General features: G+C 39.2%; 1 protein-coding gene across 3 annotated transcripts in view; it reads left to right on the top strand.

Annotated features, from left to right (window-relative positions):
• The window catches only part of COCH (cochlin), a 382,700-nt gene that overhangs the window by 336,566 nt on the left and 18,958 nt on the right, over positions 1–27,176 (top strand). For all 3 annotated transcript variants that reach the window (XM_044073810.1, XM_044073808.1, XM_044073809.1), the window contains exon 10: positions 19,539–19,765. In XM_044073810.1, coding sequence (XP_043929745.1) covers positions 19,539–19,765 — 227 coding nt within the window. The remainder of the gene's footprint in view (positions 1–19,538; positions 19,766–27,176) is intronic.

Here is a 27,176-nt window from a genome sequence, read left to right as displayed (position 1 = left end):
GCCAGAGGTAGACCTGTTTGCCTCCCCATGCAACTACCAACTGAAGAAATTCTGCTCAAGAGTATGCCACCCACTTGCCTGGAGGGTGGACTCCCTTTCTTTCAGCTGGAAGGACCTGACAGTATATGCCTTTCCACCTCTTCCTTTGATGTACAAAGTTCTACTGAAGATCAGAGAGGAACAGCCAAAGGTAATTCTGATAGCTCCAGACTGGCCAAAGCAACATTGGTACCCGCTACTGAGAAGCATGTTTCGGACGCATTCATGGCATCTACCTCTATGTCCTTTACTTCTAACGTAGAACAATTACAAGACCCTGCATCCAAACTTAAAAACACTGCAGCTAACTGCTTGGAAAATTGCATAAAACAAAACCAACTTGATTTATCTCAGAGGGTTAAGGACATTATCCTGGAGGCTCGCAGACCCTCCACAAGGAAAACATATTCAGCCAAATGGAAAAGATTCCTCATTTGGAGTGCAGAAAAGGGAGAAAATGTCACACTAGCAAACCTAGCACACATCCTGGAATACTTAGCAGAACTGTTCCACAATGGCCTGTCCTATTCTTCCATTAATATACATGCATCAGCAATTTCAGCAGAGTACAACATGGATCCTCCTGTCTTCTCTCATCCTCTCCTCAAACAATTTTTGAGAGGGATCAAAAATGTAAAGCCTCCAAGGAAACCACCTTTGCCTGCATGGGATCTCAATTTTGTGCTAGAAAAATTAACACTTCCCCCTTTTGAACCAGCAGCAACAGCAGACTTACAGTTCTTATCGTGGAAAACTGCCTTCCTGCTAGCAATCACTTCAGCAAGAAGGGTATCTGAGTTACAGGCATTAATGGCAGTGCAGCCTTTCCTTATCTTCCATCAGGATAGAGTGTCTCTGAGAACCAATCCTACTTTTATGCCAAAGGTGGTATCCAGGGTATCCTTGAACCAAGCCATACATTTACCTACATTCTTCCCCAACCCACAGAACAGGGGGGAAAAACTACTACACACCTTGGATGTACACAGACAACTGTGCTACTATCCGGACAGAACCAAGGCCAGCAGAAAAACTGACCAGCTTCTGGTAGCATATGCAACAGGAGTGCAAGGAAAAACAATTTCAAAACAGACAATCTCAAAATGGATAGGAAATTGCATACGATTCTGCTACTCATTCCATGGAAAGACAACTCCTGAAAATATCAGGCCTCACTCCACAAGAGCTACAGCCACCACTACAGCTTTCCTACGAGGAGTGGCTACCAAAGACATTTTAGAAGCTGCTACTTGGAGCTCCATGCATACATTTGCCAAGCATTATAATCTTCCTTTATACTCCAGATCCCGAGCAGGTTTTGCAACTGCTGTTTTACAAGGAATCTTAACTACACCAACATTATCTTAGTGCCTCCTCCCCCAGTTTGGCTATGGTACTCTACCCATTTGTTATGACTGCAGATGCATCCTTGAAGGACATAGTACAGTTTTGTACCTACCATAAATGTAGATGTCCGATAGGTATGCATCTGCAGTCAGGATTACCCACCCTCCTTCCCCTCTGTGGTATTCCAAGGGTACTTACCCCTCTTTTAGCTAGCTGGGGGAATCTATTATGATGTATTTGTTTGTATGTATATATGTATATATATTTTGCTTTCTACTGTTTGGAATTATTTGCATTTATCCAAATTTAGCCTTCCTAGAGGGCACCTGGCATCTGGGGCAAGAAACACTGAGGAAAATGGCGTCGGCTGATGCCTTTATACCCCAGCAGCTATGACGTCGGGTGAAGTGCGACATCAGCAGAGGCCAGACCCAGACTTTGGAATCCGGCCGACCGAAGGGCTGCCTGAGGCAGGACAACCCATTTGTTATGACTGCAGATGCATACCTATCAGACATCTACATTTATGGTAGGTACAAAACTGTACTTTCCCCATCCATTTATCCATATTCTATTTGAAGAGAATGAGGGATGGGCTTTCTTTTACGAAGCTAGGAAGTTTATTCCATACATGAGGTAGCCTTTGGAATAGGAATCTGGCTCTCGAGCAAGTTCTGTTAGAGTCAAAAATAAGGTTCAGGTACATGGAACACTTAACCCTTTGTTTAAATTTTCTTGCAAATATATAACATTTTCATCAGAACTGGATCAGAGAATGTCTTGTAGGTTAGGCACAAGTCCCCCATCAATAAACGATATGAGATAGAATAAAGGGGCCAGGCCTCTAGTTGGTGTACATAAGGCATATGTCTTAAACTTTGTAATTTTTTTAGTGAGAAACCTCTGGAGCCACTTCAGTTGGTGTAAGTGTTTAGTTAGATACATGCAGAAGGGAGCATTATACTCAATTATGGCCCTAATGAGAGCTGAGTCCAATTGCACTATGACTTCCTTTGAACCTGATGCCATGCCTTTACATATAAGTTGAGCCACACAGAAAGATTTCCTCAGTACCATACCTACCTTGGGGGGGCAAAGTTTAGGTTACTATCTATCTGTGTTCCAAGGTCCCTCACCACTGGGTCTACTTTTAGGGATGTGCTATCAATATTATAATTTGCAGGGCTATCTGATTTACCGATGGGTATGATTACTCATTTTTTAGCATTTAGTCTCAAACAATAGTTTTGGCACCAGTTGCTTTCATTTTAGGCCTTTTTGTAGGATGTCAACCATCATTTGGGGATCCAATGATTGCTTCCAGCTTACAGTCATCAACAAACTTGGTGAGCCAGAGGTCCCCAACATTTGCATTCACCTTAGAGAATTATATACCAAACAGGATGGGTCCCAACACTGAGGCCTGTGGGACATTGCTAGTAACAGGTTTCTAACTGGAAGTGGATTCATTTATCAGGACAACATGTGCCCTGTCAGTGATCCAGTTGGCTATCCATCTTATGATGTAGGGGGTTTATGCCTAACTCAGTAAGTTTATCTATGAGCACTGAGTGGGGGGTTGTGTTGAAAGCTTTGGCCAGGTCTAGATAAGCAGTGTGTATCGTTTTACTCTCATCTATGGCCCTGATGACTTTCTCAAAGAAGTCCACCAGATTAAGCAGACAAGAACCCCCTTTGATAAAGCCAAATTGGGTCTGGTCCAGTGTTTGGAGAGTTCCTATGTCATTATTGATCAGGTTCATGATAATTCTCTCCATGGCCTTGAAGATAAGACTGGTCAAGCTTATGGGTTTGTAGTTCCCTGGCTCAGTTGATAGGCCCCCCTTGTGCAGAGAGACAGTCCTCCATTTCTCTGGGACAAAGCCCGTTTGGAGGCTGTGGTTAAAGAGGATTTATAGTGGCCTTGATAGATACTCTTTTAAGCTATTTAAGAAACATCCTGGAATGTTGCTGGAACCCATGAAGGAAGTGTTTTTTGGCTTTAGTGAGCTCAATAAAGACCTGTTCCTTCATAATGACTGGTTGGAGGATGGTTGTGGGTATTTCTTTGGGTGTAGTAGGAGATGATGGGGGGAGAAGTTTGCATTGAACTTGCCCGCCAGCAGCTATAGTTTCCAGCTGGGTATGTGTTGTCATTCATGATTAACTTGGCATATTGCTGATTGTTTCACCCTGAGGTTACAAACATAATTAAAAAAAGCTTTATGGTTATCTTTCACCTGGGAGGCTATCTTTACCTCATAGTTTGCTTTGTCAGATTTGACCAGCTCTCTAATTTGCTTGTTTAGATAGGTGAGTGTCTTTTTGCACTGTTTTGTCTTTTCCTTCTTGGTTTTAGATGGGATTTTTTTTCCTATTGTTGAAAAGCCTATTTATGCTAGGGGACTGGCACTTAGTTTGGGGTAATTGGCCTTAGCAAAGTTCTTAACAAGTTTGGAGTTTGATGGCGGTTCTAAGTTTGTTTTACCACAAAAGGAGATCATTTTGTGGTCAGATCTTACCAGGGAGGAGTTAATGCATGGGAGGGAACAGCATCCCCCCATGTTTGTAAGTATTATATCTAGGATATTTGTAACTCTAGTTGGGGAGCTAACTAATTGCTCCAGAGTGTTTGCATTGACGAAATCCAAAAATCTCTGAGCAAGTGAATTATGGGTTGTATAAGTCTTCTAGTTTATGGAGGAGTAGTTGAAGTCACCCATAAGTATAGTGTTAGGCTGAATGTTAAGAGATTCCACTAGATTTAGGTAGGAGATGTGGTTTCCAGACTTATGATAGGGGGCTCACACCTATGGTTAACTGAGCTTGGAGCAGCTAAAAGTGAGTCATGATGATGGACCGGTCTAGCAGTGTACCTCCTCTTCCTTTGTCTTATCCTGAGCTGAGGGAAATTGAAATGTATGAAAGGCACTGAAGTTTTTGATAGTTGTGGTGCTTTCCATAGTCTAAACTCTTTGACTACACATAAATCTGCATTCTCCAGGTTGAAGAGTGCTTCCAGTGAGTGCTGTTTTTTATTTAAACTCCTAGCATTGAGCAACAGTACCTTTAGGCAGTCATGAGTGATTTTTGTTATGTTGTTGGGTTTAACAACATGGTATGGCCTAAAAAAGGCACTATGGGGATAGAGAAAATTGTGGCTGGTATCCAGACAAGTTCAAACTATCTCTGCAAAGCAGTGTGGTTTGTCGATCATGTCTCCACAGGCTGGCAGATATTGGACCCCTTTGTTGTGACACCAGAATCTAAACCAGTTGTTGAAGTCAATCAATTTTTGCTTGTACTGTGGCATCATCATTGGTGAAGGTAGGATGTTACTCAGGGCTAGATTCATACCTGCCTGGGGCACATATTCAGAGAGCTCCATCATGTCTGTCTTCATATAATCCTGTGAAGTATGCCTTAGGTTATTCACTCCCACGTGGACTATGACTGTGTCATACTGGTTCTTGTATTGGTAATGACAAAAGAAGTTCAGAAAGTTGACCTATCACACTTTTCTTCCTGTTCTTATGAAGAATAATTTGTTGGTAATCTTGGATGTGAAAGATGCCTTTTCCCATATCCCTTTTCAAAAAGCCCACAGGCAGTTTCTATGGTTTGAGGTATGGAATTGTCTTTATTAAGTAATTTCTGTCTGTCCATTTTACTACCACCAGGTTATTTATCAGATTTCTAGGACCATTTTTTGTCCATCTGAGGCACAAGGAGTTCATATTTATCCTTACATGTATGATCTATATGACCCGGTCTTTGGAGATTGTACATTTCACCATATAGAATACTTCGGAGTACTTTACATGCTGGTAATTTGTCTGAAACAAGACACTCCTCCTTTTCATACAAAAAGATTTTCAAGTACCATTTTAAAAAGTAAACCTTGGTAATTTCCTTTCTTTAGAATAATATAAAAATTATGATAGAATACTTTTTTCATATTTTTCTACCAAGTGTATATGCAAGGACCTTCTTGAAAATCTAAGAATATGTGTCGTTTTCAGTGCCAGACTTCACATCTTTGAATTCCAGTGATATCCACATTATCTTTGGAATCAGAGTACTCATTCCCCAGAATACAAGCTTTGTTGACTCCACCTTTGGTGAAGGAATTATAGAGGTCTTGAGTAAGGCCAACAGTGAAGAGTTACATTTTATACCTCCAGTACCAAGTTACACATTGACAACAAATGCTTCCAATTACTCTTGGGAGTTTATCTAGGGGACATAATAACGGAAGGCTGAAAGTGTCTATTTCATACGAAGTACCACATCAGCTGCTCATTGACTGAATTTTGATAATTTAATCTTCTTCTTTTGTCTGCTACTGTTAGGGGTCACCACAGTGGATCAACTGTTTCCATTTCTTCCTGTCCTCTGCATCATGCTCTGTCACACCAACCACCTGCATGTCCTCTCTCACCACATCCATAAACCTTATCTTAGGCCTTCCTCTTTTCCTGTTACCTGGCAGCTTCATTCTTAGCATCCCTCTCAGCACATGTCCAAACCAACAAATTTACGTAATCTTGCCTCTCTGGCTTTGTCTCCAAACCTTCCAACCTGGGATGACCATCTAATATACTTATTCCTAATCCTGTCCATCCTCATCACACCCAGTGTAAATCTTAACATCTTCAACTCTGCCACATCAAGCTCTGACTCCTGCTTTTTTGTCAATGCCAAAGTCTCCAACCCATATAACATAGCTGGTCTCACTACCCTCTTGTAGACCTTCCCTTTCACGCTTACGGGTACTCGTCTGTCACAAATCACTCCTGACACTCTTCTCCACCCACTCCACCCTGGCTGTACTCTCTTCTTCACCTCTCTTCCACACTCACCATTACTCTGAACTATTGATCCCAAGTACTTAAACTCATCCACCTTTGCCACCTCTACTCCCTGCATCCTCACCATTCCTCTGTCCTCCCTCTAATTCACACACATATATACTGTCTTAGTCCTGCTGACCTTCATTCCTCTTCTCTCTAGAGCATATCTCCACCTCTCCAGGGTCTCCTCCACTTGTTCCCTACTCTCACTACAGATCACAATGTCATCTGCAAACATCATAGTCCACGGGGACTCCTGTCTGATCTCGTCTGTCAACCTGTCCATCACCATTGCAAATAAGAAAGAGCTCAGAGCTGATCCTTGATGTAATCCCACCTCCACCTTAAATGCATCCATCACTCCCACCGCAGACCTCACTGCTGTTACACTACCCTCGTACATATCCTGTACCACTCTTACATACTTCTCTGACACTCCCGACTTCCTCATACAATACCACAACTCCTCTCTAGGCACCCTGTCATATGCTTTCGCTAAGTCTACAAAGACACAATGCAACTCCTTCTGACCTTCTCTGTACTTCTCCATCAACACTCTCAGAGCAAACATCGCATCTGTAGTGCTCTTTCCTGGCATGAAACCATACTGCTGATCACTAATCATCACCTCCCTTCTTAATCTAGCTTCCACTACTGTTTCCCATAATTTCATGATGTGACTGATCAGTTTAATCCCTCTGTAGTTACTACAGCTCTGCACATCACCCTTATTCTTAAAAATCGGTACCAAAACACTTTTTCTCCATTCCTCAGGCATCCTCTCACTTTCCAAGATTTCATTAAACAATCTAGTTAAAAACTCCACTGCCATTTCACCTAAACACCTCCATGCTTCCACAGGTATGTCATCTGGACCAACAGCCGTTACATTCTTCATCCTCTTCATAGCTATCCTTACTTCCTCCTTGCTAATCCACTGCACTTCATGATTCACTATCCGCACATCATCCAACCTTCTCTCCCTCTCAATCTCTTCATTCATCAGCCCCTCAAAGTACTCTTTCCCTCTGCTCAACACACTCTCCTCGCTTGTGAGTACATTTCCCTCATTATCCTTTATCACCCTTACCTGCTGCAGATCTTTACTAGCTCGGTCCCTCTGTCTATCCAATCAGTACAGGTCCTTTTCTCCCTCCTTAGTGTCCAGCCTTTCATACAATTCTTCATAAGCCTTATCCTTAGCCTTCGCCACCTCTGTCTTTGCCATCCACCTCATCTCCTTATACTCTTGTCTACTTTCTTCATCTCCCTGACAATCCCACTTCTTCTTCACCAACCTCTTTCTCTGTATACTGCCTGTACTTCTTCATTCCACCACCAGGTCTCCTTGTCCTCCTTCCTCTTTCCAGATGTCATACCAAGCACCTTTCTAGCCATCTCTCTTACTAGCTCTGCTGTAGTTACCCAGCTATTTGGTAACTCTTCACTGCCACCCAGTGCCTGTCTTAACTCTTCCCTAAACTCCCACCTCACAATTACCCTTTTTCAATTTCCACCATTTGATCCTTGGTGCTGCCCTCACACTCATCCTCCTCTTCTTGATCACCAATGTCATCCTACAAACCACCATCCTATACTGCCTAACTACACTTTCCCCTGCCACCACTTTACAGTCTCCAATCTCCTTCAGACTGGCCCTTCTACATAAGATTTAATCCACCTGTGTGCATCTTCCTCCACTCTTGTATGTCACCCTATGCTCCTTGCTCTTGTTAAAATACATGTTCACCACAGCCATGTCCATCCTTTTCACAAAATCCACTACCATCTGACCTTCTGCTTTCCTTTGCTTAACACCATACCTACCCATCACTTCCTCATCCCCTCTGTTTCCTTCACCAACATGACCATTGAAATCTTCTCCACTCAACAGTCTCTCACCCTTGGGTACAGTCATTGCCACTTCATCCAATTCACTCCAGAATTTTTCTTTCTCATCTATCGCACACCCAACTTGTGGAGCATATGCACTAACAACAGTTATCATTACACCATCAATTTCCAGCTTCATAAACATCACTCTAGCCAACACTCTCTTCACCTCCAAAACACTCTTAGCATACTGTTCCTTCAGGATAATCCCTACGCCATTTCTCCTCCCATCCACACCATGATAAAACAATTTGAACCCGCCTCCGATACACCTAGCCTTGCTCCCCTTCCCTCTGGTCTCTTGCACACACAATATACCAACCTTCCTTTGGTCCATCATATCAGCTAGCTCTCTCCCTATACCAGTCATACTGCCAACATTCAAAGTTCCGACCCTCACTATCACAGCCCTAGCTTTTACCTGCCTTCGAGCATGCCTTTCCCCTCTTCTCTTCCTTCGGCCAACAGTAGCCCAATTTCCACCAGCACCCTGTTAGCCAAAGGTACTGGTGGCGGTCGTTGTTAACACGGGCCGCGACCGATCTGGTATGTATATCTGTAATGTGGTCCACATGTATGATTTGGCAAAATTGTACACTGGATGCCCTTCCTGATGCAACCCTCCCCATTTATCCGGGCTTGGGACCGGCACAAAGAAATGCACTGGCTTGTGCATCCCCAGTGGCTGGGTTTTTGATAATAAATTAATAAGCAATAGAAAGAGGAACTCTACAGATTGTGACAGACAATTACAACAATAATGTGGCCCATCAGCAGGCGGTTAGGCACACATTTGTTGTACGTTGCACTCTTGCCATTGTTCTGGACCAAACTATTCCAATGAATTATATTTTCCAGATGATTTGCATTCTATTCCAAGAGAGTACTATGGCAGAGATGGGTAGCAGGCAAACCTCAGTATAATGAGTAAGAACTGGTCAATGATGCCTTCCCAAAGTTGACAAAAATCTGAGGTCAACCTCAGGAATCACTGTCACTAGCATCACCAGTTACCTACGTTCTGGTTTGATATTCCACGAGCAGAGGCAGTGGTGACCAATGCCTGGTGTCAGGACCTAATCTGTATCTTTTCACCAACCACTCTAATCATAAGAATGCTGTTAAAAGAAACAGGGGAGATTTAATTCCTGTAGGCCTAATCAGTCTTGGTTTATGCTTCAAAAGAAACTCCAGTCAAGCAACAAAGCAGAGTTCTGTATCCAGCATCTGTGTTGGCACATTAAATAGCCTGGTGGATCTCAGGTTAATTCCAAATAAGCATCACTTTTTCTCCAGGCATTCTGTTTGTGTTGAAGGAAGTTGATAGACCAGAGATGAGAGAATCATATATCTCTAAACAGAACAGATTTTCTCCTGTCATGCAAAACAACGGCCTGAATCCTGCTGCTTATTCACTTCTCAAACGTATACATCTGGCAGCAATTGAAAAGGCTTTTAATTACCCCCACAAAAAAAACTAATGTTATGCTACTTGCTAACCCACAAAATCTCAACTCTTTACCAGAACTTAGGTTCGGTGACCTAACTAATAGAGCAAAAATATCTAGGACTAACACTAGACCCACTCCTGAGTTTTAAAACTCGTACTGAAAATATAACCAACAAAGTTTTATAGCAATTAAAACTATGCTGCTGTATATCTCACCTCCTCACCCTCTCCGCTAGAAAATCTATAGCCAAAAATGTTCTGATGCCTAAATTGGAATATGCCTTACCACTAACTACACTAAATCCATCCAAAAATGCCCTAAAACTGCAAACTGCAGAGAATAAGATATGTCAATTTGTATTAATTGCACAATAAAATTTATATTAGTGTACCATATGACAGAAGGTTCACTGGTTTCCTTGCAATAGTAGAGCTACTTTTCATCTTGGTTCACTTCTGTTTGAGTTACTGCATATGGGCTACTGCCTACCTGTGAGAAGCCACCTATTCCTTAGGGAACAAAATTGCTCCTTGAAAGGCACCCAAGACTCCATAGCTAGACCATGCTATAAATTAGCTATTGATGAAAAGGCTTTCTCCTGACTAGGACCAGCACTATGGAGCAAGCTACCAGCTGAAGTTAAAGTTAACAAGACACTGTTGGCATTCAAGACATCACTTAAAAACTTCCTTTTCCAAGAAGCTGAGTGCAAGTGCTTCCATGATACTGGTTAAACTTTGTCTTTGACCAAACGTATCCATATTAACCAATGTTAACAATGTAAGCTTTAACCAATTGTACAAAGAGTATATGATTCTTCTGTCTACTGCTTGTATGTATTGTAAATACTATAAATATTCTGTAATGTTAACTAACCTCAGAAGACACTGCATTAGTTTGTACTAATTGTTGCCTGACAACCTATTTGTTATCTTAGGACATAAGGGACACCTGTACTCCTTTATTGTTTTGTCTTCTTCTTTACTTGTGTTTTGCATTTCTGTATTAATTGCTGCAGGCTTCTTTATTCTGAACCTTTTGTACCCAGATTGTGACTGAAAAGGGTTCTGGACCACTCACCTATGCAGCTATCAAACTGTAAATTAAAAAAAAAATAAATAAATATTCAGTAATAGTCCAATCTAGTTTCTTTCAAGGGGCTTTCATCTGCAGCAACATTACCAGCCTCTCCACCCTTATGGAGGGACATCTGCATACAATCCAACTCCATTCCTTATCTTGCTGGATTTGTCTGTGCCATCTTGGAGAAGTGTACATCCCCCTCCATACCTGCAAGGAAAGAGCTCTCCATTTCTCCCTGTTGTAAAGAGTAAGTGAATTTCCCATGGGTCCTGGCCAACTTTCTCCTAGTAAATATGAAGACCCTCCCAGATTTCACCTGAAAAGAAGTCTCTGGCAAAGTGGGACTAGCCTGGCAAACAAATTATAAATAAATAAATTTAGATACAGTTTTAACATGTGTGTCAAACTACTTACTCAAGTTTGAACACTGGGTCAGCATGTTAGTTTATTAAAACTTAAGAAGAAGCCTTGATCCATGGAGTGGGGGAAAATTATCAACCACAACCCCCCAAGCCTTACTGGATGAATTAAGGTAGGAGCAAAAGAGAGCAAAGAAGTCCTCAAACCAACCTGATGTCTGCCAAACCGCTCATTCCAAGTTTGAACACTGAGTCAGCATATTAGTTTATTAAAAGTTGCAAGAAAGCCTGGCTTCATAGAGCAGGGGGAAAATTTATCAACCACAACCCCCCAAGCTGTACTGGATGCATTCACGTAGGAGCAAAAGAGAGAAGAGAAATCTTCAAACCAACCCAATGGCTGTCTGAATAATGGCCCTTCCTGCTCATCCTGGAGATTGGGAATGCCAGTTGGCAGAGAAGGGGCTGATAAGTGGCAGACAGCAGGGGGAAAAAAATGCAAAAAAAAAAAAACAAAAACTGCTAGGACATGACTGACCTTTATGGTACTAGCTTAAAAGCTGTGGTATCTACCTTGTCTTGTCCTATAAATACAAGGGGAGGGGGGCTGAGAAAACTACTGTTTTGGTTTGCTTGATTTTGCAAACCATGTCACAGGTAGTTTGCCAGTACAATATACTAGTACATTCTGATTTTGCTTATAAATGTTTCAGCACTGTATTATAATAAATAAAGTATCTTTTTCTGTGTGGAGATAGCTTGCAACCCCAATTTCATGTTCTATAGAAAACTTCCATATTGTTCAAATAGAGTTTAAAGTGAATTCCTACACACTCACACTGTTTTGTCATGCAAACTTCAGCCCTTAACTACGTGTTCTGAGACAGCATGTTAATTCCCATATCCTTTCTAACGTTAATTTTACTCCTGTTTGTGTTATGGTGGTATCATATTGTGAATACTTGAATTCAGCTGACTCCAGTTCTAGCCCACAAGTAGGAAGTCAATCAATAGTGATGTAATTACCAAATCTGTGGTATAACAAAGCAGGAAAAGCAAGGGCAATAACCTTGACAGTTCAGTCAAATACTCATTGTCTCTACTGTAAGGAAAGCTAGAATTTATTTATTTATCTGTTTGTCTCTATTTGCCAGGAAAGGCTGACTCATATCTTTCAATTTCTTACAACAAGAATCTGGACAAAGCCATAAATAAAAGTGGGACAAAGGTCCAAAAACAGGGACAATTTTTTTAAAAATTGCCCTGACAAACTTAGAAAGTTGATAGAATGACAGGTTTTGCATTAGTGTGAATTTTGTGAAGGGTATGAAGTCTGAAACTCAAATGTCTGTCATTATTTTCTAACTTCGGTCTTTAATGATTTGCAACTAATTTGCTAGAAAACTTCAATTTTATGAAAAACAGACCAATAATATGAGGTAAAATCTGGACATTATGCAAACATCTGTACAGTTGAGAGACTCTGACTGGGTAATATCCATTTTCAGTGGATGCTCAGGGAGAAATGCTCCATTTCTTTACATTGCATTATACTTAATTCCAGTAGTTAATCAGCCGGTAGTTCCATTATAATCATGTAAGAGTAGTTATGAACCTCATGAATATAAACTAAAACTTTAATTGCAATTTCAGGTGGAGCAGCTCTTTTACAATTGGTAGATGCTAACAGTGTAACATTGTCCATCTGTCCTGTCTGACTGAGTTTTTGATATAGTCAGGACACAAGTGTTCTGTTACTAACTACTGCTGTTTAGTTCAGGTGTACAATCTATTCTGCAGGGATGCTGTTTTTAAAATGCACCCCACAGTAAACTTTTTTTTTTCCAAAACACAAAAAGTTTCACTCAAGTAATAAAAGTCTTTCTCTAGAATACATAAACCAAACAGCACAAAGGCTTTTATCACCATGGATTTCACTGATAAAGCAAATTAAGTCTTTTACCAGAAAGTGTCTATCAGGCACCTCCAAATTCCTGTTCTCAGGATTCCCACTGGCAGCCATGGACCTTGCACTACCATCTGCTGCAGCCTGTCTGACTTCTTTCACCAAAAGTCCCCCAGACTCTTCAGGACTCACAGTTCAACAGCTTCTACTGTACTAAGGTTACCCTGGCCTTAAAAAGGTACACATTAATAGCTGACTACAAATGCCTAAAGTTCAGTTTTCTCGGGTTAAACAGACCAGTCCCTGTTTCTTTGCTTAATTCACTTCCCCCCAGTCAGATACTCCAATAAAACCTAATATTAGTGTTGTCTTCTTAAAATGCCCCTATCTGTTACTGTTTCCATTATCTGTTGGGCATTTACCTGGTGGAACCACCATACTTTGTTACAGATGACCCCCCCCCCCAGTTGTGATCCCACTTGCTATAAGCCCACTGGAAGGCCAGTAAGCAACCAGACAGACCATCTGCATTGTACTGGTGAACACTGGGACAATACTGAATCCAAAAGCAAAATGAGTGGACTGCTAGAATCTATCTGCAGACCTTCAAACTGCCTTCTTTTTGTTGGTGAAGCCATTGAAGGCGAATTTACCTACTCAACATGTAATATTGTGAGGATCATAAAGCCCCTCTTAATGGCTAAGTACTCCCTTACTGTTGGGGAGTATTTTGTCTCTGTTTTACCTAGTTTCCTGCTGATATCACAGAGCAGATGTTCTTTATTGTCCACCTTTTGAGTTAGCACTGCATAACCCAACCTCGAAGGATCTGTGTGTCCAGTGAATGGCTTTAAGAAGTAAATGAGATCTGAACTGGCTCTGCACAAAGGATCTGATTAAGCCTTTAAAAAGCTTCTTCTGCTTCTAGTGTCTATCTGATCCATTCAGGTGGCTTCCCTTTCATAAAAGGACATACAATGAAGGCAAACTAGGAATGGATTTCTTTTTGGAGAACGGGCCTCTTCTTTACAGCTTCCGTTACTTTCAGGGGGTTGATCAACCCCCTTCCAATTACATATCCAAGATTTGTTTTACTTCTGTCATTTGGAGCAGTAACAGTAAGCTTAGCCTATTTTAGTGACTCTAATACTGCCTGCACTGTGGAAAGATGTGAATCTCTGTCTTTCTAGTGGATGACCTTTAGGCCCTTAGCAGAGGTAGGTACTCAGTTCAGGTTTACAATGTGCCCTCTAGGGCTACTAATCAATCCAGCCACATATAGTGTAGAACTTGCTTCACAGATATTACATTTATATTTCTGCAGAAGTATAGCTAGGTCAACTGGTGCCCTGGGCAATCCCATCATTATCAACCCCCCAACTACTGCTGAAGAGATGAGGAGCAGCAAAAAGAGCCCCCAAAGTTAAGAGCAACAAAAAAGTAAAATCCTCCTGTTATAGGCAAAAGCAATTGTACAAATAATAGGCATTTGCTTGCTTTCGAACACCTTTAAAAAATTGACCAATGAGTTGTGCCAGCATGGGACTTGGGAGTCTTCAGCTCATGGTAATTAATCTGTACAATGTGGCTGGAGCACCATGGAGACTGAAGGGGAGGATGGCAAACTGAAATAATCCTGACTTAGAAAAATAGTTTTCTCCTTACCCTCATCAGTTAAGAGGATCTTCCAGTCATCCTTTGTCAAGTCCAGGGTAGATAAGAATTAAGTCTTCCTAGTAATTCCACCAACTCGTCTACATAGAGCATAGGGTACTGTCAGATTTGCAGATGCTGTTAAGTTTTGTGAAGTCTTTACAAAATCAGACTATACCATCCTGCTTTGGAGCTAGTACAGTAGGACTGTTCCATTCACTAGCTGAATCCATGGTTACACATAAAGTCATCATTTTCTTATCTTCTCTCAGACTGCTTGTTTCTGGGCTTCAGCGATTCTGTTAAGGTCTTAGGTTAAGCTTTTCTCCTAATATAAAAAGGTGCCTTAACATCTTGCAATCATTTCACTTCTATGATCTTTGTATTCAGGTTATTCCCTGAAAGTGATGGTCCTAGACTGCATGTTTTACAGAGGGTTGGGAATCATTCAGTTCATGGAAGGCAGATTGTGTGAGAGCTTTTTATGCAAATTAATGTCTCCAAAAAACACTCATATGTTTTTTGCAGAGATACAGTGGATATAAAAAGTGCACATACCCCTGTTAAAATGCCAGGTTTTTGTGATATAAAAATGAGACCCCAATAAATCATTTCAAAACTTTCCCACCTTTAATGTGACCTATAACCTATACAATTCAATTGAAAAACAAACAAATCTGCTAGGGGAAAAGATATAAAAAATAATAAACATACAATAAGCCGGTTGCATAAGTGTGCATACCCTTAAACTAGTACTTTGTTGAAGCACCTTTTGATTTAATTACAGCATTCAGTCTTCTTGGTACAGACCTACCATCAATTAAAGAGACTCTGATTATCCCGAAATAAAGTTCAGCTGTCCTAGTAGGATTTTCCTGACATTTACTCAGTTGCCTGCTATAGCAAAATCCATGGCTCGCAGAGAGCTTACAAAGCATCAACGGGATCGCATTGTTGAAACGTATCGGTCAGGAAAAGGGTACAAAAAAATTTCCACAGCTTTGGATATACCATGGAACACAGTGAAGACATTCATCACAAAGTGGAGAAAATATGGGACAACAGTGACGTTGCAAAGAACTGGACGTCCCTTCAAAATTGATGAAAAGACAAGATCAAAACAGGTCAGGGAGGCTGCCAAGAGACCTACAGCAACACTGAAGGAGCTGCAGGAATTTCTGGCAAGTACTGATTGTGTACTACATGTGACATCAATCTCCCATATTCTCCATATGTCTGGACTATGGGGTAGGGTTGCAAGACGGAAGCCGTTTCTTACACAGAAAAACATCCAAGCCCAGCTAAAATTTGCAAAACAATACATCGTCTCCCAAAAGAATGTGGGAAAATGTGTTATTGTCTGATGAGACCAAGTTTGAAGTTTTTGGCCACAATTCCAAAAAGTACGTTTGGCACAAAAACAACACTACGCATCACCAAAAGAACACATCTCCCAAACATGGTGGTGGCAGCATCATGCTTTGGGATTGCTTTTCTTCAGCTGGAAGTGGGGCTTTAGTCAAGGTAGAGGGAATTATGAACAGTTCCAAATACCAGTCACTTTTGGCCGAAAGCCTTCAGGCGTCTGCTACAAATCTGAAGATGAAGAGGAATTTCACCTTTCAACACAACAATGACCCCAAGCATACATTCAAGTCAACAAAAGAATGGCTTCACCAGAAAGACAATTAAAGTTTTGGAATGGCCCAGCCAGAACCCAGACCTAAAATCGAATAGAAAATCTGTGGGGTGACATGAAGAAGGCTTTGCACAAGAGATGCCCTCACAATCTCATAGATTTGGAGTGCTTTTGCAAGGAAGAGTGGCCAAATATTGCCAAGTCAAGATGTGCCATACTGACAGACTCCTACCCAAGAAGGCTGAATGCTGTAATTAAATCAAAAGGTGCTTCAACAAAGAATTAGTTTAAGTGTGTGCACACTTATCCAACCAGCTTATTGTACGTTTTTTTTTTTTTTTATATTTTTTCCCCTAATAGATTTGTTTGTTTTTCAGTTGAATTGTACAGGTTATAGGTCACATTTACGATTGGAAAAGTTTTGAAATGATTTATTGTGGTCTCATTTTTTATATCACAAAAACTTGGCATTTTAACAAGGGTGTGTACACTTTTTATATCCTCTGTATAATTAGGTCATTTGGTGCCCTGGGCAATCCCCTCATTGGCACCCCCCAGTTACTGTTGAAGAGCTGAGGAGCAGAAAGAGTTAAGAGCAAAAAAAAAGTCCCCCTGCTATAGACAGAAAGCTATTCTACAATAGTAGGCCTTTGTTTTCTTTCTTTCCTGTACTCTTCAGAGCACCTTTCACAGAAGAGCTGTGCCATCTCCTTGCTGTGGTTTCTAATATATACACGCAGCAGTCTCTGAAATTATTTAAGCAGCCATCATCTTAATTGCAGCTATTTAAATTATTACATATATTGCTTACAGTTCCAATAGGCATCTGCACTAAACCACTCAGAAACATTGATCACAAAACTGGCTTACAGGGACCAATCAATACCTCTTCTGCAGGCCCAAATATACCTCCTAACAGCCTGTGATCAGAGAAGCTGCCCTTTTCTCTCCATCCTAGCTGTGGCTTTGGATTTCTGCTGCACTAGTAAGGATCTTGGACAATTTGCTGAACGCCAAATAATTGAAAGTATCTAAAAAAAGTAAAATGTTTGAGATGACTTTTAACTAATGTAGTAAAATCCTAGACTTATAAATAATTCCAAGGTCACTATACTTCATAGCAAGAGCAAAAACCCAAACACAGTGACTTAATTTGATGAATCCATGATATGATCACTTATGTCTGACCATGACTGACTAGTACAGCACCTCACAGCTGTCCCTGATTTTCATGGACATCCCTGATTTTGACTCAAATTTTAACTCTGTCCTTCTTAATCCCTCTTAAAATTGGTGACTTTTGGAGAAAAGGTGATGAATTACACTTAATAACAGTAATTATAGACTTATTTTACTTCATAAAATGTATATTAGGTCACACTCTCTTATTCTACGAAAGTTTCAAGTTAATAGCATTACTATTTTAAAAGAATCCCTGATTGTCCCTGACTCTGTTCAGATTTGTCTCTGATTCAGTTGAGAGTTATGAGGCAGCATTTAACAATTTGATCTGCTTTATTGCTGAATATATCATGAAAGTATTATCATAATCAGGCATAGTTCAGTCTTATTCCCTATTACAAATTCAAAGGAGCACTGAACCAATCAGGCCTATCACACATGGCTTCAGATGTATCAGTGAAATAATACAAAAATAGATATGAATTCTTCCTTAAAACCCAAGTTTGGTTAGTCTAAAGAAATCCAGCCATGCTATTAAAGTACTAACTGATTTTCTTGTAAAATAAAGTTGTGTTTTAAGGAAGAATTAACAATCCATTCAACTTTTTTCATTGTCATCCTCATCTATCAATGACTGAATAGCTTTATGATACAATAGGTTATGGCTTGTGATGATTTTTTGCCGAATGTAAAAGTTACCAGTAGGTACCAAAAGATTTAGTAGTGGGATAGCATTGGTTGTTTCTTCTCTGCTGTTTTAGTTCACTCATCTGGATTTCTAACTTGCTGATTACCTTAACTTATAGTCCCTTTGTACAGCAGTCATTGATTTCTATGCTGTCCAAAACTATTTAGACTTTCTGTTCATCTGAGGAAATGGTACTCATATGAAATGTAATAGCATGAAGAGATATTGCATGCACAGGAGCATAGTACATTTTGAGTATTCACATGCTCTTGACAATAATTTGATACGAGTGGTATCCAATATCAAAGATCTGTGTGTGCACACATTAATTACTACTGGCTTCTCCTTTCAATACAATTATTGGTACCATTTTCAGTACAATGAAATCCTGAAATACCTCAGTCATGCTGCTGCTGTGTTTACCACTCAAATTAATTTCAGGTTTTTGCACTAATATACTAAAAATATTAAACAAGTTAAAATTTTAAATTTCAAGGAACATCAGCATAGCTTATTGGATCCATGTCAGTTAACTTGAAAATAAAATCACCAAATAGACTCCTGGTCAGCATTTATCAAAACTGGTGTCAGTGACTTTTTGAGGGAGAAGATCCCTGGAACCCAGTTGTAGTAAGCTACACCCCAAATACTGTTACAGTTAACTCCAGGGTTTCAGCAGTATTGGGTGAGGCAGATTCCTCCTAACAGTGACATTTGAAGGAACCGGTATTTTCAGCAAAATTGCCAAAAATGCACATTTGCAGAGCTGCTCATCACTGGCTTGTCCAGCACCCTAGATTATTTCTTTGTTCTGTAAAGTGCCTTTCCCTTATCACTAATGATAGCATGGAATGCCATTAAAGAATGTAATCTCTAGAGACCATGTACAACACTTGCCACTCAGAGTTTTTCTGTAAATGTTATTAGGATCAGGTTAAGAGACAGCTATTTTTATCCATTGAATCGGTGGACTGGAATATTTGTCCACTGAATATACTTACCACCAGTAGTATTGCACATTTGAAATTATGGCTCAAAGACCTTATTCATACAAACATGGCCTCCCAGAAAATGGTATTAGAAAGATTAAGGATTAGGAACCAAAAGTATGAAAGTAGAAGGGGTGCAAATGACTATCTCATTTTGACTCTGGGCACCTGCACAAGGGATTCCCTCCTCCTCCAAATTTGAGATTCTAAAAATCCATCTAAATATTCCATAAGTAAGATGAGAACCTAATACATAGTATGGCGTGAGGTGTCTGAGAAAATTAGGCAAGACTAAATTTTACATGGAGAAAAAGCTGTCCAGAGAGATAAATATGAAACTGACAAATCTGCATAAAGCGATTGATAGGATTGTTTTAAATACAATAATTTTAAAAAGTTGAATATAGTGGAACAGTCAGATATTAACTCAATTTATTATGTTTCATTTTATGACAGGAAAAGCTCTGAAGCACACAGTTCAAACATTCTATTCTGCAGATAAAGGGGCTCGCAAAGGTCAGCCAAAGGTGATTGTAATTTTTGTGGATGGGTGGCCTTCTGATGACGTAGAAGATGCTGCAGTGCTGGCTAGAGAATCTGGTATCAATGTGTTCCTTGTGTCCGTAGCAAAACCAGCTCTTGAAGAAATGGGAATGGTGCAAGATGCAAATTTTATAGACAAGGTATTTTTTTTATTGTTGTACATTTATCCTTAGAAGATGAATATCTCACAGTGCCTTAAATGTTATGAATATCATCATATTCTGTGCCATGTTTATTTTAACCGAAAGTTTATGGAGTTTTTGATTTTTTTCCATCTTCTTAAGCATTCTTGGCATGTATAATACTGACACCCGCAATGTGATCCAGTCAAAATGTTTCCAATGTAGCTAAGCTAAAACTGACCTGAATTAACTATCATCCTTTGTCAAAAATGTTATGAAGGGGCATCATTACTGGGATATAGGCTAACTATTCTGGGATATGTGTTAATTATTACTTAAATCAAATTGCATCACCAACACTATCAGTTAACAAGAGCATAAGTGACATCTTTTTCTGAAAAAGTCAGTTACATTATTTGTTTTATAATCTTTTCATCATATGATAGTAGCGATACTGAGTTTCCTCACTCCTTATTGGCTAGAAGGTGTTCCTTCATGTGTCCTTATCAGCAGATCTTATGCCAGTCAGACTTTAGCATCAATACTTTAGAGAAGGACAAAACTCATTTAATTTAGGTTTTGATAAACAGTGGAGGCCTGACCAAAAAAGACTCTTTTCAGCACAACTCAGAATTACAGCAGCAAACTAATAAATGCTTAACATAAACACAGATGTGTATTTATTTTATTTTTTTTAACATTTTTCAAATTTAGCACATTAATACAACATATTAACATTCAAAAGAAGAACAATCATGCACAAAAAATATGACTATGTACAATAGTGTCCACATCAAACAATTAAGCCTTGAGATTCAAAGAAAGATCTATAAATATGTTCACATGACTATTGTAAAATATGTAAATCGATATTTTTCTAACAAAACATTCAGTTTTTAACCAATTATTATATTCAGAGGTTATCTTACGTGTTCTCATCTTAATAGCGATCAATTCACTCTAACATACAGAGTTTACAGTATTGATAAATTCTATAAACAAGCAAGTAATTTCATTTTTCCATTTTTTTTTTTTGTAATAACTTTCCTTGTAATGTCTTAAAGACTCCAGAGAAGAAGAGACTGTATTTTGAGGACACATCCAGACATTAGAACATTAAATAAAGTAATGTTTTAGATAAATTAAATTTGTCTGCTCATTGAGCTTGCAAAAAGCCACTGATCTCATTCCAAAAAGGTTGTAAGAGTTCAGAATAAAAAAAACATGTTGTCAGTCAGCTTTTAGCATAGATTTACATCTCAATCACTTACTGGCTTTTATTTTGTACTACTCTATGAGGAGTAGTAAAGGTTCTATGTAAAAATATCCATGAAAAGAATTTCCAATATAAAAAGGATCTAGATTTTGTGGTGATAATAAGATTATTTTTTATCAACTTCAAATACATTTGTATGGCTGATTAGTGAAAAGGAATTCCAGTAATCATTTTTCATATATACTTTTGTATCCTTAACAAGCTTATAAATTTTAGATACATAACGATTTTCTTGAATCATTTTTTTAAATAAAGGGTGGAAAGCTATTCCTTATTATATTAGGCACTAACTGAATTTTAGAATGAAAGTCCTATTAGTTTGTGCAGTTACCCAGTGGTTCATATCAATATCATATGTTATTCATTATACAAATCAGAGGAGATTTTGTTCCATTCATTTATTACCCATAAATCAAAACTTGACCTTTTAAACTCATCACTTTAGTGAACTTAAAATTATCAATATGATTATTATTCCATCATTTAGTCACACTCCTAACAACACTGCTCAGTCTGCCTCCATACAGGTTTTGTACCAAGTAAATGGAGAACAGCTTCAGTCACTCCCCTGCATAAAGGAGAGCCTTCCACAGACCCAGGCCATTACTGACCCATACGTCTGACTAGCAATATTTGCAAAGCCATAGTAAGACTTACGGAGCTAATCAATCAGGACATAGGGAATCTCCAATCACTGGACCCATCTCAGTTTGGATTCATACAGAGCAGGTCACACTTACTCAACCTGGTAGATTTTTTGGAAAATGTCACTAAAGCAATGGATGAAGGCAAAAAGGCACACACTGCATACCTCGGTGTCACTAAAGCAATGGATAAAGGCAAAAGGCACATACTGCATACCTCGGCCTAGCTAAAGCTTTTTGCACAATTCCCTATTCAGGGATAGTAAAAACTAAAAAAAAAATCTAGCCAAGCTAACCTTTTCACTGTGTGATACCTTGAAACCCCCTTCATTAGAGGCAACATGGAATATATGCAATGACCCCATAAGGACATCACATGTTTCAGCTGTATGGCAATTCAAAATGTCCGTGACTTTTTCTTTTTAAGTCTATTATGGACAAATTCAGGCCAATAAAGCCAAACCCCACTAGCTGTGGATATGCATGTTTCAGCCTTCTTATGACCTTGTCAGCGCAGCATAAGTGGAATGTTTAGCTAACATTTGGAAACACAGGGTAGTCATACCCAAATGATGTCCATTATCATAAGTTCATAGGTTAGTACTAGGCTAACTGCCCTTGCGAGCCATTTTAAGCCTAGCCAGTTATCCCCTGTGAGATTCAAACCCTGTACCTTGGGCCACCCTCCCAACCCCTTTGGGGTTAATTCTTACAATTAACAAGAATTGATCAATATTAAAAATAGACAATGAAGTGTTTCATACAGTGGGCCAGGCACCACAATTTGTATATAAGTTTGATAATAATATCAAGAAAATTTTGGAATGTGAAAATGTGGACCTGCTTTTAGGAAAAGTAAAATGTGGAAAGTTAAGTTTTTGTTCATATATTACAAAATAAAGTAGTGTGGTGCTACCAAACACTGTTCCTCTTAAATAACTTTTGCAAAAGGAAATTGTGAATCAAAGGTGCTACCAGGCATATTACATGGGCAAATCCAAGAGAAAATTGTCCAAAAGGATTTATGAACATTTATATGATACAAGGAACAAAATACAAACTATGCCCTATGCAAACATTCACTAGCCTGCAAGGGTGTCACTGTTTTTTGAATTTGGTATCTTAGAAACTATTACTAACAATGTTAGGTGAGGCCAGTGGGAAAACCACATTGAATACAAAGAGTTTGTATGGTAGATTCGATTAGATGCTACCACACCACTAGGGTTAAACTAACACATTTCCATCTATCCAGTGTGTTGAAAATGAGAGCAGCTCAGTTGTAATTTTAATTTTAATTTTTATTTTGAAAAACAGAGGGCTGATTTGTACATTTTTACATATGTTTTGTACATTTTTTGGATAAGTTTTTATTACACAAAGGTTTTTATTATTTCCAGCTACATCTTCAACCAACTTTCAATATTATTGTTTTGCACAAAACAAAGCTTTTTGCTTTATACACTAGATAAATGTACTTCTTAATCTTCCCCTTATTATCTTCTTTATGAAGTTTAAGAAAATAGTTTTAATTGACATACCGTGTATCACAACTTATGGTACTAGGGTACTGGACTAGTTTATATACATTTTTTTGTTAATTATTTTTTACGATGTTATGTGTTTAACTCAAGTATTTCGAGTTAATGAAAGGTCTAATTAATTAACCAATTAGAAGTTGTGATTAGTTTAATGGAACACTATTTAAACCTCACTGACTTGTTGCAGTTTATGTTCTGATGAAGTCCTGAGTTGCAGGGACAAAAGCTCTCAACGTTTCAATAAAACGTTTTTATCTTACAGAGTTGACTTTTTAAGTTGTTTTGTAGTCACAAAGGGTCTGGATTACTGGCAGTGACTACGTGAACCCACTGCTGCTTTGTTACTGTTTTTTTCTGAGTTGCATGGTATACACTCCCAATTTTGTTCTTAGACTTAGTTTGAGCTGTTGCTCATGATGTTAGGGAAGGAATGTATTGAAAATGCATCTGGCAACCTGTTAAATTACAAGAGATATACTGCGATTGCCATGAAACACCATATAGCAAAGGTTGTAAGAATTCAAAAGACAAGTTTATAACACATTTGTTAACAGCATGGGACAGCCTACCAGAAGCAAGTACCTTTTCAGGAGCAGCCCAGGAGTACTGCCTAGTGAAATGAGTCACACAGAAGCTAAAAGGTGGCAGAGGGAATCAAACCCTGTAGCACCAGAAGAAGATCAATAACAGTTAATAGCATTACTCAAGTGTCAGACAAATTGTTGTAGCTCAAAGACACTGCATTTTATACCTGCATGCCTGCGAAAAAACAAGTTAAATTAAAATGTATTCATAGTTAAAATATTAAAATTAAACTTGTACACATCACACATGGTCAACATTCAACAAAACAAGGAAACCAAAGATCATAACCAAAGAAAATTACTTGTATGATGATGTTCCTGTTTACTACAATTGATTCCTTCCTTTATACCATTACTACTGTGGGATGCAGGAACCAAGTACTTACACACCTGACCATCAATTACAGACCCTTGTATTACTGTGTACTGGTCAGATGTTTGCTAATTATCCAATGAATGAAAAAAAACACAAAAATAATCACCTACAGTGCACTTTTGTGAGAACCATTCAGTACATCCCATTTCAACCTCATGACCTCCCAACCTCTTAGCTCAAGAATCAGAGCAAAAAAACTAAAGTCAAAAACTGATTGTAAATATTAGTCTTATCATAGGAAAGTACTTTTTTAATGATCCTAAAGGGCTTTCTAAGCTTAGCTATGCACCCCAAGAATATTAGAAAGGTACTGGTCCCTTGGGTTTTTTAAGCGGTATATAAACTCAGGAATGGGTGGTTGAGTATTTACAAGCTTGCTCTCTCTAATAAAGATTTAGTTGCCAGACCCAGGTTAAATTTGATTTCCAATCCACTGCTCCAAGTTTTGCTTGAATAACTGCAGGTAAGACCTTTTCTTTGCATAGATAGAGGTAGCCCCTGAGACACATACCTGTTCCTCCAACATGTCTTATTTATTATTTATTTATTTGCAGTCTGTTGACTGGGAAAGTCCACTGGGACCAGTGAGCCCGTTTTCATTGGAGGCCCGAGGAGAAAAGCTCCAACAAAGCCAAAATACAGTAAAAATCCAGAATACAAGTGATTAAACAGAATACAAATATGCGTCTTGTTTATTTTTCAGGTAAGGTTTAGATCCCTAGATCAAGTGTTTCTGATACTATTTGTTTTATTGATGTGCAACAGAACCATTAAGGCTGGATAAGAGAATGCTTTGTAGACCATGCATAGGTTACCTCTTAGCAACCTGTAGAAGTCTACAAGAAGGACAAGGCTTTGAGGTGGTCTGCATAGCACTTGTTTTCTAAACAATGTATTATTTTTGTGAGTAACCTCTGTAGATGGTCCAGTTACATATGCCTGTTCTTGTAGTTACTGAAAGGGGCATGTTACACAATGACTGGTCTTATGAGGGCAGAGAGCAATGGAACAATGACATCTCTGGCTCTGAATACCATACCCTTGCTTATAAATTGTGCAACACAGAATAATTTCCTTATTAATCTATACACATTATCATCAAAGGCCAAGTTACTGTCTACATGCATTCCCAAATCCGTGACTTCTGGGTCTTCTTTTAGGGGTGTATTATCAATGTAGTAATTGTTGGAGTGGGTGTCTTACCAAAAGATACTATTATGGACTTTTTGGCATTTAGTTTAAGACTGTGACACCAGCACCAGCTATTGTCTGTGTCAGGCCTTCTTGGAGGGTATTTGTGTCAGCTGGGGGGGGGGGGGGGGCAGCTAATTTGCAATCATCGGAGAACTTGATTGGCCAGAGGTCTTTAACATTATCCTGGACTTCAGAGAAGTAGATGCCAAATAGGACCAGTCCAATTTCTGTGCCCTGAGGCACACCATTTTTGACCAGCCTTTTTATGGAGTTAGACTCCCTCCTAATTGCTTGGGTTATATCTGTAAGCTAGTTGGCTATCTAGTGGGTGATGTAGTGGTTTATAACTAATTCAGTGAGCTTGTTTGCAACGCCCAAGTGGGATATTATGTTGAATACTTTCACAAGGTGAAGATAGGCAGTATGTACCATCTTGCCATCATCTATTGCTTTGCTGACCTTGAAGTCCACCAGTTTGAATAGGCATGATCTGCCCTTGATTAAACCTTTCCATAACGTTATATATTAGACTAATCAGGCTTATGGGTTGATAGTTTCCAGGTCCATAGAGGGCCTACCCTTAAGCAGTGGTATAACCATTGCTGTCTCCATTCTTCCAGCACAAAGCCTGTTTGAAAGTTATGGTTAAATATTGATTCTAGTGGACCCAACAGTTCATGATTCATACTATTAAGAAGCCATTCTGGGATATTATTGGGGCCCATTGATGGAGCCACTCTTGGCCTTGGTGAGTGCCTTGAGGACATGTTTCCTTGTGATAGCTGGAGGATTTATGGTTTGGGGTATTTATTGAGGAGTGTCTTGGGAGGGGGGATAAATTGGACCTAAATTTATTGAACAGTTGATTTGCTATATCTTCCAGTTCAGTAAAGGTGGCTTCATTTATAGTTAAATCACTACATTGTTGTGTATTGCTTTTGAAGTTGTGGACATAGTTGAAGAAAACATTGTCACTGTCCTTGGCCTTAAAGGCTATTCCTCCCTCAAATCTGGCTTTTGTAGACATGATAATCCCCATGAGTTTTTTGTTCAGACTGATGAGGGAGTTTTTTTTTTTTTTATCTTGCTGGGCATTGGACATCCTAAATTTCTTCCTTTTGTTTGCACAGTCTGTTGATGTTTGGATTCCACTAGGGTGGCTTGTTTTTTTAGTTAGTCCAAACCTTGATACAGGTGGGTACAGCTGTCTCTCTGCAGCTGTTAATATGATTATACAGAGTTTCCATGAACAATTCCACACAAACAGTGGTGTTCTCCGGGTTTGGAGGGACTTAGAATTTTGCCAGGGTGTCACATAATAATAGGATGTTTGCCTTAGAATAATTCCTAAAAGTTCCAAGGTTAGCTGGTGTTCTGGGTTTTATTTTTATTTTAAAGAAGACACCTTTATGATCCAATCTGAACAGGGAGGACAGTACACTAGGGATGGTGCAGCGTTCTCCCATGTTTATGAGGACCAGGTCAAATATGTTTGCCCTGCAAATGAATGTATGGACTAGCTGGTCCAAATTTTTACAGAAATTGGACTCATATTACCCAGGACAGATGGGTATTGGGCGTGATTTTAAAAGGTTACAAGTTCCACTTTCACACTTTGCCAAGGACTCACGGTTGGCCAGATCTGCCAAAACTTCAATGGTCAGAGGCCTTAACTCAAGTGGATGCTCTTCTGGCCATGAGAGCCATAGAGCCTGTTCCACTCTCGGAAATGGGAAAAGGGTTTTATTCAAGGCTGTTTCTGGTTCCCAGAAAACAAAACTCATGGAGACCTATTCTGGACCTTTCTGTGTTAA

Source organism: Protopterus annectens, chromosome 6.part0, assembly GCF_019279795.1.
Source record: "Protopterus annectens isolate FY-2018-M chromosome 6.part0, PAN1.0, whole genome shotgun sequence".
NCBI classification, from domain to species: domain Eukaryota; kingdom Metazoa; phylum Chordata; order Ceratodontiformes; family Protopteridae; genus Protopterus; species Protopterus annectens.
This window is presented reverse-complemented; position numbering and strand designations above follow the sequence as displayed.